Here is a 16,838-nt window from a genome sequence, read left to right on the forward strand (position 1 = left end):
CAGAGGATGTTCACACCCTCCTTGACCGAGGCAAAACTATAAGCCTTATCCTTTCGGATTTCACAGCCACCTTTGCACAAGACTCCATGGCGCCAGCATCCGTGACAAAGCCCTGGAATGGACCCGCTCCTTCCTCACCAGTTGAACACAGAGTCAGATTACTGCTGTTTCACTCTGCACCTACAGAGATTAGCTGCGGAGTGCCTCAGGGCTCCTTCCTGAGCCCCACTCTCTTCTACATCTACTTGTCCCTGCTCGTAGCCATAGTCAGGAACAAAAAACTCAACATCCTCTTCTATGCGGATGGCACCCAGCTGACCAATTAACCCACAGTCGCCAAGAACAACTTTCACAACGGGATGAAGGCTGTTGACACCTGGATGAAGAACAGCTGCTTCAAGTTCAACTCTGAGAAGAAAGAAGTCCTCATCATGGGCTTCACCCTCTCCACCTGGGGCGACTCCTGGTGGCCCACAACACTTGGAACCCCCCCCACACCCGCAGACCACGCACAAAACCTAGGCATCATCCTGGACTCCTCGCTCAAGATGAGCCGCCAGATCAAATTCTAATCATCCTGCTTCCAAAAGCTATGCCTGCTCTGAAAGATCTTCAATGGATCCCCATTGAGTCCAGAAAGACGGTCACCCACACACTCATCTACAGCTGAATGGCCTACGGCAACACACTCTACACCGGCATCACCCAGAAACTTCTCAAGAAACTTCAGAACTTTCAGAACACCTCCACAAGACTCATCCTCAACATTCCCCGCTGCAGCCACATCACTGGCCACCTGAGAGACCTCCACTGGCAATCACCATCACGCCTCAATTCAGGAAGGACCTCAAGATTTGGCTCTTGGATTGAAGCAAAGCACCTTTCGACAGACCAGCAGTCCACCTCCAGCCCCTTGAGACCCTTACGGGTGGGTAGTCACGCTCTATAAGCCACCTGATTGACCTCCAGTACTACTATCAGTCAGGACCACATTTCCACCTTCCAGACCTTCACTTTGCCTCTTGCATCATATTACCACCTTAAATCTAAACTACTCCCAACAGAATTGCACTACAACCTCAAATCATCTCACCACCCTCTCTGCATGCCTGCGCTGACATGCTATAGCAAAGCATTACCAGCTACCAGTATTACATTCCATGACTCAAAGCTGCTCTGCCTTCACCAGCACAGCACTTCGATCCACCAGATCCACATTTTCTCCCTCAGCACGGCACTACCAGAACCAAACTGCTATGACTAGCAACGTGTGACTACCCCCATCACCACACCACCCACACCTGTATTGAAAGCCATATTCTACCACTTATTTACTGTCCCCCCACACTAGACTACCTACTTGACCTCTTCCACCCAATAATTACAGTAACCCATACAGAATTTTAAACTGGTTTCTCCTGAACGTTTTTAGATAATATTGTATTTTTGTGTTTAAAATTATTTACTAAAGTCTATAAAAGCAAGATTGATTTGGTGATGCTGTGGCATATGTTGTATAATTGTAAGCGGCTTGTGTGTGATGTGCAATGGTAGCCTTTTGGTTTCAAGTCAGCTGCTGAAATGAAATCTTAGAATGGTCGAGCTGGCAGGTGTCCATGGCACAGCTGATTCTCTGGAAATGCCAACACGTTTGATCTAGCTCCCTAAATGTTATTATTGGTCATTTGTCTTTTCATAATTTCTTAAAATCCCTTACAAGTATTCATGCTACATTATCCAGCATCGTTTATGGAAGAAAATGCTTAGATGGTCTGTTGATAGGGTCCTTAATTTACACACAGGTTTCACTCCAGATTTTATTGCAAAAAATATTCACATACTTCAAATATAACAAGAATATAAATATGTACATATATAGTAATACTCGTTGCTAATGGGAAACTTGGGCATTTACAAGTTCATAGTATATGCCTTGCTTTGCTAGCAGCTCGTTGTGAGTGCCTTGCTCAACCACTTTTCCATTCTGAAATACTGCAATCATATCCGCGTTCTGGACAGTCGACAGGCGGTGAGCAATGACAATGCAGGTCCGGCCGAGTCTGGCGTTGTCAAGGGCTCTCTGTACAACCTGAAAATAGCAAATATATACACTTGTCAATTGTGTGACTTGTCGAGAAACTCCTCCTTTATTTTGCATCGACTTCTCTTATAGATCGTATCCTCATTTGGTTAATAATTCACGAAACTTATGCATAGAAAATGTAATAGCTGAAAGTTGTACGGCTACACAACTCTTACGAGTTAAGAAAATCAAATTTACAAGCTCAAGTGACATCACTGATAGTGCATGCTTAATTAATAAAGCAGGTAGTAAGAATTTTGCTCTGCTTTAAAAAAAAAAAAAACTTTGCTATTTTAATTTCACATACAAAGCAGTATAGTGATACAAAATGCCCATCTTTGTTTGGAAGGTTCCATAACAACACCATTGTTACATCAATGACAGTTTAACCTCCTACAGTACAAAACCCAGGACAGCAAGAATTCTAAACTGCAGCTTTATAATTGACTGACATTATCATCGAACATGTTTTTACCAACATTTTCATACTTGTTATAATCTGTCTATTTCAATTTACAACTTTGTGAAAGTCCTATGTGTTCAATTATAATAGAGCTATCAGGATAGATGTTTGCATGGAAGCGCCTGTTATTTGGGATTGTTTTATTTATGAGTCTTGTATTTCGCAAACGGCATATCTTGAATGATCTTTCAACCCCATCTGGTACAAATGAAGTGGGTTATAATATATTATATGAATACATTTAGGATGGGGTAGGCAGAGCCATACGAGGGAACCAAAAGAAGCCCTGGAAAAAAATGACCAAACCAAACCATCCTCTCTCTATCTCGGTCTGTCTCCCCTCCCTTGATCGTTTTTTCTCTTCCTTCCCTTGCTTTCTCTCACATTCTCACAGGTACTTCAGTACCGTGCTGTGTCTCCTTATTGTTTGCCCGTATTTGGGTAACGAGTTTTATTTTGCTGTTTGTGCTAAGGCTGTAAATTGAATCATTGGTTATACTTCTTCGGTGTAAGCTCGGGAAAGTCAAATGTACTGTTGCTCTTAGCCTAAGGTTCAAGACCGTAACTAATATGCTCACTTCGGTCCTGCCTTCAATACCCTGTAGTAAAATTAATGCCCTTAAATGGTTCTCCTATTTGTAGATGGCTAGTTTAGTTAATGATGCATGGTCGAGCAGTCAGTGCAATAAGTGATCTATTGTTAATTGGGGAGACTGGAAAGCATACCATGTTATAACCAGTATTTCCCCATTTTCCTCCAGGCCCACTTGCTGCTTTTTATCACCTTAGGGCCAGATGAACTCAGGCTGTTTTGCAGTTGCAAACAGTCCGATTCGCAAAATCAAACCTTTGGCATCCGCAAAATGGTCTCTTGGACTGTAGCACACACAAACTGTGATCCGTTAACATGTTACTGAACTGCTTTTGCTGCGCTCGTGCTGTGGGAGAACACGTGGACTTTCCTTGCCCGTGGAGGGCCAACTCTTCCCTGCTGACCACGCCCACCACAAAAGGCACCTCAACTTCGGGTCTGCAGTGGGTGAGCCGCAGCGTGCTTCGTCGCTGGGGAGAAAACACAACTCTGCTGTCTCATCTGCCCACTGGCGCCTCATAGGCAACGTAGCACTCCCGCTGCTCGGGCCACACCCGGACCCATCCACACCTGTCAGAGCCCGAATGATGCTGGGCTTGGCAACCCCCTTTCACAGGGCTTTAAGTGGGATGAAAATACTGGGGGGTCTCTCAAAGGGGCGTGGCCAATGCAATTAATGGCATGGCTTAAAAAAAAACCACATAAGCTAAAATGCTTAGCATAATGTGCCGCCCGACTTGTATTCTGCTGTTTCTGTCATTGCATCCAGATATATGATACAGCAAGTAACATCATCCCTACAACAAGTCAGGACTATTGGCTTTGTCAATGCTTCTTAGTTGCATAAGATAAATAAGCAGCAACTATGGCTTGTATATAATATTGAAAACGCTTCCACTTAAAGCCCTGGTGACACCCCTACAATGTTGCTGATCCTTAGTTTCAAAAAGAGAAGGGAAAGCCAGAGAGAAAATTACTCTTTAAACGCCTTAACTGCAGTGGTTTTTCCGCCGCCGTGCGGGCGTTCTATTAGGTGGGCGGGGCTCCGTCGGCCGACGGCAGCACTAGCAAGGTAGTGCTCCCGTCGGCCAACGGCCGATGGGAGCACGCAAGGGGTTAAAGGATTTCCCTTCCCCTACAATGCTCACCTGGCATGTCGTCATGCCGCAACTTCTCCACTAGTGAGAAGTGAGCAGCGCACATCGATGTGCTTGCTGTCACTTAAGTCGGCCTCTGCCAAGGCACAAAACAGAGCCTAATAGAGACCCATTTCGAGGCCCCCTTTAAAAAACTGCCAGTGCTCAGCACCGGTGAGACCCGGCTCATTTGTGTTCTTGGCTTACTTAAGGTACTGATTTGGTCCATTTCAGAGCTTTTAATGCTGGGTCTTTTTCTTGTATTGTTACACTGAGACGTCTCCTAAGTAAGTGATTCCCTGTCTTGTTCTTGTTCTTTGACGAGGAAATCCTATAAAGGTGTTAAACTTTAGGTTCATTATCGTGTCCTAATTTTGTATGTGATGGGAAAAAGAAAAGCAGCAGATGGGGAGAGGTTGGGGCTGGGTTGGGTCAGCAATCGAGTGTTTGATAGAATCAACACCTTACTTTGCAATTGTGAAGTTATTCTAACATCAGCACCAACTGATACAGGCTCCTCAGCGATTAGAACTCCCCCTCCAAGGGTGTGAGTAGCCAGAGGGGGAAAAAAATACCTGGGATGTTTCATATACAAAGCAATCAGTCGCAGTCGGCCTCTCTAAAAGGGGAGGAATTTCCTTTATCACCGTCCATTTTGACTGACCTGGCTCCTGATACACCATCACAAGCTTCAAGTGAGGATCCATTAATATCGAACAATTGGTTTGCTGTTTTATCTGAAGCTCTAAGTGATCAAGATGTTCCCAATAAATGTGGATATATACTTAGGTCAACTAACGTTCCTCCATCTCCCCCCACGCTACCATGTCTATTATACCACCCTAATTGCTGAACTAAGAAATTAAGAACGGGTTTTAAAATCACTGGTTTGCTCGCTGATTGAGTCATTAAAACATGCAAAAGTAGCTACAATAGAAACTGGAGGCCGGGAAATCAGCACACTACCTCTGATTATTTCTCATATCTATCCCTTGTTCTAAGATTGATACACTTCAAGTTTATCAACAGGGTATACTAAAAGCCAGCACGGCTACACAGGTATGGCCTCCGCGATACAGCGGAGTGCGAGAGATGTCACGCACCGGACGCAGGGTTCCTGCACCTGGCATGGCAATGCCCGAGTGTGGGTGACTTCTGGCAGAAGATTTTCATAGACATAAGTAATATAGTGGAGGTTGACCTTGCACCTGACCCGGTGTTAGCTCTGCTAGGGTTTTCTGAAAAGCTACCTAGAGCTATTAGAAGATTGGTGGATATGGGGATGCTCCTGGCCCGGAGGGTGGTTGCTTGTTGTTGGATGAGGGGCCCTGCCCCTACCCCTAAACGCTGGGCACATGATATGCTGTATTGCTGCACACAGTCTGAGAAGTATAGCGAGCTACTGCCCCCCACTAATCGACCTAAAAACTTTTGGGGACTGTACCAGGTGTATCTAAACAGTAAAAGTGAGACACGCACCACAGTGACTGACTAGAGATACACGATATTCACCGGGAGGAACGAGATGCTGTGTGGGCCAGCGGTGTACGGATGGGTTTCCAACGATGAAATGTAGAGGGGTACTGCATGAGGGGCGAGAAACAGATCATCCGAGATAACGCCTGTGGATATCCTCACAATTGCCGCCTGCCCTGTTACGGGTTGTTGGCTAAATGGCTGTGTACTACGCTGAGGAGGGTGTGTCGCGTTGTAGTCCAGACAGACTTTTGAGAATGTAGATGAATGGGTGGGAGGGGGGTGTGTTTAAACTGTACCGTTTTTACGTATTGCAAACTCAATAAAAACATTTAAAAAAAAATATCTATCCCTTCTTCTAATCAGGTGGTGGCTCCTTCCTCTGTGATGTGTTCTACCTCTTTCCCTATCTCTTCGTCTATTCCGGACCAAGCCTGTGTTCTATCTAGGCCCATGGAACCCTATTCTGTTAAAACGAGTGTAACCTCACAGATACAGCCCCCTATTGCCCACATGCATCAAGGTAAATTGCATTCGCAAACGGTGCGAATCGCAAAATTCGGCCGTTTGCGAATGCAATTTCCTTTTTTGGGATGCATCATGTTTTTTCATTTTTTCGCAATTTAAGGAATCGCAATTATGTTGCGATTTCTTAAATTGCGATTGCATTTAAGAAATCGCAATTTGTGTTTCTTAAATGCAATGCATGAACATTTTTTTTTTTGCGAATTCGCAAATAGGAAGGGGTAAATTACCATGAAGTTGCACTTCATGCTAATTTGCGAAAACTTTTTGAAAGTTTCATTTTACACACACACATGCCCTTGGGGCATGTGTGTATGAAATTTTTTCTTAAAGTTAAATTTCTGGGGTGCAGGGGGGGTCCTTTGGACCCCCCCTGCACCCTTGAAATGCATTCTCATTTTGCGATTCCTTAATTGCGATTCGCAAAATGAGAATGGCTTCCCATTCATTCCTATGGGCCGGACCATGGGAATCAATGGGAAGGGATTCCTTAATTGCGATTCGCAAATTGTGAATCGCAATTAAGAAAAATTAAGAAATCGCAAAAAAATTGCGATTTCTTAATGCATAGCATTTTGCAATTTCTTAATTGCGATTCCTTAATTTTCGCAATTAAGAAATCGCAAAATGATACAATGATGCATGTGGCCGTATATGTCTCATCCCGATTTTTCACAACACCCACTGTCTTTTGTCCAAGGGCAACATGTTAGAAGGGCTAGACATCCTGCTTCCATCTTTATGATTAATGTACCCAAACTACTGCAAGAGTCCCTCTACGAAGGGGAGGAATCCCTAAAAAATAAGGCAATATATTGGATTTGTCATGTAAGGGGCTCCCGATCTATTATTCGTGACAAGATTATTAGTGTAAAACAGAGGACTGTTCCTCATTGTCCATATGATCATCTTGAATTGACTCTTAGGTCTAAATTCTTGGTTGATAATCTAGTAGCTCTGGACATTATGACTTGGCCCCCAACACAGTTGAAAATTCAATTCAAGACACTTTTCTCAAATGGTTCCTGGCAGGGGCCATCGTATCCCTCTGTCCGACCTAGTGATAGAGGTAACCTTTTTAATTCTATAGAAGCTAACTCTCCACTCAGGATGGTGGACTAACAGCCATCCATTAGTATTCTTGGTGGAAATGAAGTTGACAACTTGGCTACCCCAGAATCTGACTCAGATCCAGCTCGATAGGGAGCTCTCTCTGGAGCACTCAGAATGCCGTTACTGGTCCATTTTTAAATAAATCTTCTCTAGTATCTGAAATGTTATCTCCAACATCACACTCTTTGCCTTCAAGAACTGGTGACCATCATATGATCACCCCAGATACTGATGGCCAGAAGGTAGGTGGTTAACCTATTAGCACATGTCTTCCTAACAAAGTCAAACAGGTGCCATTTAACCAACGCTTCCTTAGAAAACCTTTCAGGGCCAATAATGGGCTTTTCCACTTATCTTGGAACATCGCTGGCTTGAAATCCAAAATCAATCTTTCGGATATGAACTTTTTTATTGAGCAGTATGAAATCTGCCCAATAAAAAGATGAGGTATGAGGTGTACTAAAGCTCGATTTTCCCCCAGTATTTAGGTGAACAGAGGCTGTTTTAAAATATAAAGCGTCAACATTACATGTTCGTTTTAGAGCCACTAAAGGCAGAACCGTCTCTGATGGACTTGGTGCTGTCACATATAACTACGTACTCCATTCTAGTCGTATTGATTATATCCTTCTAGACCTCTGTCTTTGGTCATCTCTCATTGATATGTCTGTTATAAATAGGATTAAGAGTGATCATAATCCATTGAGTATCTCCTTGAATTGTTTTTGCCCCAAATTAAGAACTGACTGTTCATCGTCAGCTTTAACTAGGAATGTGATACCAACGACAGATATGCGATGGCTCAAATGGAACAAGATCATTGAGTTCCCGCCAGTCTTAGCTCAAAGAAGTATGGATCTAAAGGACTCTGTGACCGAATTAAGTCTTTTGGCCCATTTGTCATCAGGTATGACGACGATTGTGCTGCATAATGTGTTTTTCAAGCAAATACGGTCTTATTTTTATTTTCTTGTACACGTTATGGAAGGGAATCACCTAGAGAGCACAAGTGGTTTATCAGAGAATGCAGATGCATTTGCATAGATCTCAGATGGAACTAAGAGTTAAGGATGTGGGAGAAATTCACCTGGCCAGAAAGAGATACAAAAGGGTTCAGCTTATGGCTAAGAAGGCTTGGGGTGAAGCTAGATGGTAGGACCTTAAATAGGTTTGCTCTCACAAGGATTCAACTAGATTTGGTCCCTTGTTAAATGAGGGAGGGATGTACCCATGGATCCCATGCATTTCAACATTGCCCACACACTCATGGATTGAGCATTTTTCTAGTCTCTACTCTGGCACTGCATTACTGAATAAACTGATTTTATAAGGGAGATATAGGCAAATGAAGATAGTGATATAAATGCCTGTTTTTTACCATAATTGACGTGAAGCCATCCCTTAGTGCTATAACCAGTGGTAGAGCCCCTGATTTGGATGGCATACCAGCTGACATTTTTTTGTATAAAATAGATATATGGGCACAATACATCCTCTTTTTGGCAAACACAATTGCATGTGGCACCCCAATCCCAGAATCATGGAAGGGAGCAGAGATCATCCCAATATTCAAAAAGGGGGATAGATCCATCCCTTCGAATTACAGGCTGATTAGTTTGATCGACTGTATACAGAAGACTTTTACCTGATTGATTTTAGGCACAATTGAGACATGGATTGAGGAAAAGGCCATTATTACTCCTTTTCAGGCAGGTTTCCGGAAGAAGGTGTCAACAATCGATCAAAACTTCTGTTTTCTTTCACTTTATTGGAAAGTTGGGACAGTTAGCAGAGAAACACTATATGTTGCCTTCGTCGACCTTAAATCCGCCTTCAGTTTGGTCCCGCGTGACCGGCTATGGCAATTCTTGCACAGCCGGGGTCTTTCCGACAAACTTTTGCTACTCTTGGTGAACTAGAGGGAACTTTGCTCATGTCCGTTGGGGGTTCTCAAAGACAGGTGACAGACTGATTCTCTATCACAAAGGGTGTTTGCCAGGGGTGTGTTCTGGCACTTCCCTTGTGTTTGCTATATATCACTTTATCTCAACTATTCGGTCTCTTACCTGTCCTCCATACATACTGATGCAGATCCTTCTCTACGCAGATGACACCTTATTCATTTCCAAAACCCTGAGCGGACTGCAACATGCTTTAGATCGCTTTTTGGAATGTTGCTTCCTTTGAGGTTTGGAAATCAATTGCACGAAGACAAAGATAATATTCTTTAATAAGCACAGATATTTCAAAGGGAAACTTGAGCTGGGGGGCGTGCCACCCAATAGTGTAAAGTTTTTTAGCTATTTGGTTGTGAATATCACCCTGAAACTTTCATGAAAACCTCAGCTAGATTTACTAACTCTCAAGCAAAAGCAAATAATGGGAGCTATAGTTAGAGAGTATAATAGCTCCTTAACGAAACCCTTTGCTCCTACTTTGGCACTTTAAGATGCTAACGCTATTGGTACATTTGTTTTATGGTTCAGCGTTATGGGGTTTCGCTGACCTTTCCTCACTGAGAAGATCAGAAAATTGATTTTTGCGGAATTCGTTCAATTTACCGCAGAGTACCCTCTCTAAACCTTTGACATTGGACATGGGTCAACGACCATTGGCAGACAGAGCCAAATTAAAGACTTTGGGGTTCATTAGGATGGCGGACGGATCGCCACCGCCATGCAGGCGGTGGCGATCCGTCCGCCATCCATGCCCGTCCGCCACCTTTCTTCCCCCCGCCATATTATGATGGCGGGGGGGGGACCGTGGCGGAGGGGAAGACGGTCCACCGCTTTTCCGCCGCGGTCGGTTTGAGACCGTGGCAGAAAAGGCCTGATATGGTGGTGGTGTCTATCAGACACCGTCAGCCATATTAGGATGGCCGGTGAGGAATGCCTTTCCATGGCGGCAATGCCGCCTCGGAAAGGCATACGGTCTTTGCTTTGGGGGCCCGTTGCGGGCCCACAGGGTGAGGGGGGGTGCACATGGGGGGTACCTATGGTACCCCCCAGCATTTCAATGTACACCATGACAGGCACTGAACGGTGCCTGTCATGTTGTGCATTGAAATGTACAACGTGCATTTTTTGCATTGCGGCGGCCGGTGCTTCAAGCACTGTCCACCGCAATGTAAAAAATGTGGGATGCACCCGCCACTGTGGTGGATGCATCCTAATTGGGGGCACGGTTCCTCCGCCCTTGTGGCGTATGGTACCGGCCCCCGACAGGATGGCGGACGGACTTTGTCCATCCGCCATCCTAATGGACCTCTTAGTTATTCTGGAGGACGCTGTGGTTTCAGCCTGAGCTGGCATATTATGGTGGCGCATTAAGGGATATGATGACTGCAGACAAGTTTAGTAAAATACCACGGCTGAGACCGGTTCACAAGTTGCTTGTAGCCATTGGTCTTGGGGACTATTGGCTTAGTCCACTCTTAACTTAAGTTCGCCTTTAACACCAAGGCTGTTGAAAGCCCATTATTGGCAGTGGGTAGACAAAAATGCAGTTAGAGTGCGCATTGGTCACTTACTAATTGAAGACTTGTGAATTTAAATCCACATTTTATCTGGAACCATACTGGGATCAAATTATTGTACCTCTGTTATGGGAAATTATATTTACAATTTAGGATTGAAACACTGCCTTTAAAAACCTGTACTGCAAAATGGGACCTTGATAAGGATGAAGTTTGTCGAGTACGCATTGCGGCCTTTTGAAGTCAGAAACTCTTGCTTGATTAATCTGTTAATACATGTTAATGGCATTATTAGTTATAACATTGTGACATTACAAACCTTTTCACTTTCTGTGTCAAGGGCAGAAGTAGCTTCATCAAGGAGCAGCACTTTGGGCTTTCGAACAAGCGCTCTTGCAATGGCGATTCTTTGCTTCTGACCCCCTGACAGCTGTGCTCCTTTATCTCCAACCCGTGTGTTGTATTTCTGCATTTGAAAACAAAACAGAACTTCAAGAAGAGAAAGAGACAGACCAGTTGATGTACATATGTGAGAAAACTGATGTCATTCTGAAGTAATAAGTATCCAAACAAAACAAACACAATTTTAGCTGAAAAAGTTCTCTTCTGTTAGCTGTCTCCAACCCTCCTAAAAGTGCTACTCCTTTTTTAAATCAAGTCTTCACAGGATTGTCCTATTTTCCAGCTCTGTTCAATAAACACTCCACTCTAAAATCAGGCTGCGGCAGAATTTCCCTTTCATCAGCTCTGCATGTTTACAGTTCTTCTCCGACGTCATACCAGGGACTACCTGAACGATATCCAAGATAGCCACCTTCTCACCACCTAGCTACCATGCATAGCATTTCTGAAAAGGAATATTATTGCTGCTCAATGAGTACAATAGAATAAAATGAACTGATATTATGGACATACATCTGGAAGCTCTTCAATGAAACTGTGAATATTTGCTGATTTAGCGGCTTCTTCCACCTCCTCTTGGGTAACAACTCGGCTGTTGTCGCCATACTGAATATTTTCAGCGATACTGCAGTCAAAAAGAATAGGCTCCTGGGACACAATTCCCATCTGATTCCTGAACCACTGTAGATTCAAGGATTTGGTGTCCATTCCATCTGCAAACTAGAAAAAAGGGAACTGTCAAGAAAATAAAAGGGTGTATCTACAACACACCTTGGAATAATGTTGTCACTGTAAATTAATTCTGTGAATGTTATCAATATTGTAATAAGTAGGATTGGATAGGACACGGGTAGTACAGAAAAGAAGCCCACAAGCAGTTTTTTTTTACATTTCTGTGCATGGTGAAAACTCTTTTTTTAATAATATGGCTTCAATTAATCAATCAGCATGTGTAGAGCACACTACTGTCACCCGTGGGAATATTTGGGCGCTGTGGTGCGAGGTCTCTGGTGAAAAGCCAGGTCTTGAGGAAGCGGTGGGTAGAGGGAAGAAACGAGCATAAAAAGGCAAAAACAGAGGGCAGAAAAACAAGCGAGCTGAAAAGGCAAAACAGAGGGCAGCAAAAATTAACAGAAAAAGGAAAACAGAGTAAAAAGGTTCAGAAAGGCAAAAAAACAGAGCAAGAAACAAGCTGAGTAGGCACAAAAAGAGAGCAGCAAGTAGACAGGCAGCAGAGGATTGCAGACTGTGGGGAAGCTGGACATAAGAACTCTCCCAGGGGGAGCTGGCACGAGGACCTGCTTGGAGGTTACCTTATGCCCTTTTGTTGAAGGGCAAGGGGTTTCTGTGCAGTCACTAAATATAGCAGTCTGTTAGTCTGAGCACGTGCACCGGCTCCTTACCTTTTGAAATGTCCATGCTAATTATAAATTATTTTAACCCAAAGCTTAGCAAGTTTCAGTAATATTGAGCTTCAGTAAAGATTTTATTACTGGACTTTTTTTTTAAATAAACCGTATGTAAACAATATTGCAGTGCTCCTTACCACCTGGCCTTCAGCAGGATCATAAAACCTCTCCAGTAGCTGAATTGTGGTGCTCTTCCCGCATCCACTGCTTCCTACCAGTGCAAGCGTTTGTCCTTTAGCAACCCTTAAATTGAGGCCTTGCAGGACTTGAACGTCTGGTCGTGTTGGGTATGTAAACTTTGTCTCCTTAAATTCTATATTTCCTTCAAAGTTGTTCTAAGGAAAAAAACACACATATACATTGACTGTAACTGCTGTATTTTTACATAGAGTGGTAAAGCTGGATTTAAACATGTCTTTTGATATGATTTGGATATTTAAGTTATGAATAGTTAGTCGCTAGAAACATGCACCTTAAATTTCTCTCAGCTCCATTTTAGTATGCTTACTGGTTCAAAGAAAGTATTTTACCTCAAAATGCTAACGACATGATTGCTAGAAAAAAAAAACGTAACTAATCACTTTTGCCGATCTTTACAATTTTCTTTTGGGGTGGGGTGCTTTACTAGCCTGTTTTCAGTAAGCAGTACTAATTTGTGTTTGGAATTTCAACATAAAACATTTTTTGATACTTCTGCATTCATTTAATTGCTAGTCTTTAAATAAATGTCAAAGAAATTGTCAGAGATGATTTAGTGTAACCCAGGATCGTTGCCAGAGGAATAGTTACATTTTTTGCTTCCATTGGTCTTTGACTAACAGGAAACCATTGCATATGTCAATAAAGCATTTAACAATATGTTTTTTATTTAGGTATTTATGAAGGAGTAAACTAATTATTTTGAAAATAGCACATATATTTTTCAATTCAGTGAAGGTAGAACAATATTAAGAACCACTGCATGGTTGTAAGTGTGACCAAAAATAAATTGCAAAGTATTTATGGGTCTGATTAAATTTTGCAGATGGGATTTACTTCATCGCGAAGACAAAGTACTCGGTCATACTTTGGGAATACCAGTCTCTTGCACTGGCAGGAACCTCGGTCACTGCGGTCCCTGTCAATGCATTGACATTTTGACAGACGGTGCCAGCAACAAAATCCTAAAACGGGATATTGTTTTTGAAATTTAAAAAGAAACAATGACCTATCCCATCTGCATTTTCTCCCATGAGTTGGGGGTCAATGTTTAAGTTTTCACTGCCCCTTATCTGTGACGGACAGTGAACAGTATTATTTGTTCACCAACTGGAAGCACAAATACAAAGGACAATTGGTGAAACCTTTGACAGCCCTAACTCCGTTGCGCTATCAGAGGTGTATGTCAGTGGCGGCAATGTGGTACTCTCTGCTGGCGACATACTGAAGGTGCGTGCAACTGAAAAATGGGTTGGCCGTTCCTCAGTTTGGTGAACGCCTTTACAAGGGAGTAGACCCTCTGCAAAACTCTAAATCAGGCCACAAGTGTGATACTGATGGGCTCTTCTTCTCAAGCACAGGACTCCAGGTCCATTACCTATTAACAAATATTGAGTTTACAATGACTCACGATACTCAAGTGTGGCATCTCGGTCAATAGTAATATTATTAATAATGAATTTATTTTTCTTAATGTAGCTATGTTGCCACATCTTAATAATAAGATGAAAAGGCCACTGCAAATAACAATGTCATTTCTCAAACTGATATTACCATTTTTGTCTACCATAGACTGTTGAAGCAATGTGCCCTAAAGACTCATAAAACGCAGCACATGTATTTTACTTCATAACATTTTATTGCATATTTATTCCCTTTCTTTGATACATTCTGTTGTTCAAAATAAATGCAAATATGGAAAAAGAAAGTAACTGCATACAACTAAAACTATTTAAATTTGAAGGTTAAACATTAGAATTAGCTAATGAAAAACTGAGAAATTCAATAAAATTCAAAAATCATATTGTTATTTAGTATAGCTACTGCCGCTATGATGTGAGGAAAATGAGTACTCACTATTTGTTGCCCTCCTTCATCATAGCTGTCGATCTGAGGCTTTCTGTCCAAAAGTTTAAAGATTCGTTGAGCAGAAATCTTTGCTTTGCCGTAGTCAGGTGCAAAGGAAGAGGACTGGCCAACACTCATAGCGGAGAACATGATTGCTGAAAACACACTGCATATAGACACTAAAAGTTAACTCAAATATAAATACAACACAGATTTTATGAAATCTTAAATAAAAAAATTTGGGTCAGGAGGTACTATTGCAGTGGTGTTCAATGTAGATCACAGTACTGTCACTTAGCAAATTTTTTTCCTTTGCTTCATTATATGTACACTTATTTTATGTGGTAATCCCAAACTTTTGGCATGGATCTGGTCTGCATGGATCAACAGATCACTCGCCTGTTTTAATTTGTAACAGACTATCCAGAAGAATCATCCCTTTCAACAGGATCTTGCATTCTTGGTGACCATACCACCTTTTTTCTCCTCTTGCTGTATTTACCTCATGAAAGTGCAGAAACTAAATAAACTAAGTTAAATATTTTCCTAAACCATCTTACTTTTACCATATAAATAGTAATACTAATTTTAAGCACAATTCTTTCAGTCTATGTTTCGATCGTAGGAATATAAAACAATATACGACCTATGAATGCTGACATTTATGGACAATTCAGTGAATTTGTTTTTAATGATAGTCTTTGACACTGATAATTTATCACTTCACTTCTAATTAACTATTTAGTAGCTTTGTTTAAAACCAAATTAAAGTTATTACTTCATGTCCTATATCCCCACGTAACTTGTTGGAGCAGTCCAGGTAAATTAATAAGGAATACAACTTTAATAATAGGAATACGAAAGCAACATGACACATAAAAACAAATGAATAGTATCGTCTACATTATATGATGACACAATGTCTCGAATGAACACTATGAACACCATCAATGGGTTTTACAATAAAGTTACTGAATAATTGTGATGGTGACTAACTTGAGTTCTCCTAGTAATAGCTAATAGAGGCAATTCAGACCTTTTTCAAATTTGACTACATGCATGTTTGTGCAGTGAATTGTTAATGTACTGCATAGAGTGTGCCTATTGCAGTTAGGCTATTCTAGATACACATCATACGATACATAATAGGTGTTGGGAAAAGAATATCCCCTGCATGGTAAACACCGTCTGATAATCCTATCTGAATGTGGAACTGGTATCCAAAATTTTTGTTTTGCCTTATGAATGACACTATTCCAGCATGTATGTAATGTCCTAGGTCTGTTCCAGGTAATGCAAGGCCCAAAACATATTCTTTGACCCAGAGGGATGCACAAAGCTTATATATATGAATATAGGACTACAATCTATGTCATGGGTGAATCATGTTAAGCTGTGGTGCCAGCATTTATATGTATATAGATTTTATATCAGTGGTGTGACCAGACCTTTTTCTCTTTATCGACTGATTCCGCTCATGTAAAGTTCAGCTGCTATTTGAACCCAGAGCCTTAAACCGTCATTCCATGTGTTTGCCCAGTGTGTTTGCTCAGTGAGTGGGAGTGGGAAGTGGGAAGTACTACAACTCTGTGTGGTAGGAGTCTGAGCATAGGGACCAATGGGGTCCATTTTGGATTGCCCCTGGTTTAGAACACCAGAAGATGGATGATACAGCTCTCCGTGTGTTTGAAGGGTGGACAGACAGACTGAATTGAGGGAAGCTGGAGAGATACCTGCATCTACAAATTTCCTTTTGCAGGACCTTGCAAACAAAATTCTGCTCAGTAATTTTTCCAGCACACTGTTATTTAATAGATAAGGGCAAGGGGCGAGACTGCAGTTTCTGTTTTTTTTTAAGGTGACTAGGTTTCTAGACAGGCTGTGCCATCTTGTCTATGATTACTGCTTCGGTAAGGCTCATGGAAGCCAAGAAAAGAGATCTCACACTTTATTGTACCCTTCTTTTGAATATTTCTGCTTGGAGCCAGCTACCATTGCTACCCGTTGTGAGAGCGATCACCTTGCACAAATGCTGTGTGTTCGGAGCTGGCTGTAAATGCATTTGAAAGAGAACCACCCCAAAAGGTATTTGAGTGTCTGGAAACCGTACATTAAAGT

At 42.1% G+C, this 16,838-nt stretch overlaps 1 protein-coding gene across 2 annotated transcripts in view; it reads right to left on the reverse strand.

The window, feature by feature from the left end:
* Window positions 1–1,803: 1,803 nt before the first annotated feature.
* Window positions 1,804–16,838, reverse strand: part of LOC144784600 (ATP-dependent translocase ABCB1-like) — a 223,057-nt gene continuing 208,022 nt past the window's right edge. For both annotated transcript variants that reach the window (XM_078663506.1, XM_078663505.1), the window contains exons 25-29: window positions 14,730–14,886; window positions 12,812–13,009; window positions 11,779–11,985; window positions 11,183–11,329; window positions 1,804–2,089 (exon numbers count right to left, since the gene is read on the reverse strand). In XM_078663506.1, coding sequence (XP_078519632.1) covers window positions 1,892–2,089; window positions 11,183–11,329; window positions 11,779–11,985; window positions 12,812–13,009; window positions 14,730–14,886 — 907 coding nt within the window. In that variant the 3' untranslated portion in view covers window positions 1,804–1,891. The remainder of the gene's footprint in view (window positions 2,090–11,182; window positions 11,330–11,778; window positions 11,986–12,811; window positions 13,010–14,729; window positions 14,887–16,838) is intronic.

This window comes from Lissotriton helveticus, chromosome 10 (genome assembly GCF_964261635.1).
Source record: "Lissotriton helveticus chromosome 10, aLisHel1.1, whole genome shotgun sequence".
In the NCBI taxonomy this organism is placed as follows: domain Eukaryota; kingdom Metazoa; phylum Chordata; class Amphibia; order Caudata; family Salamandridae; genus Lissotriton; species Lissotriton helveticus.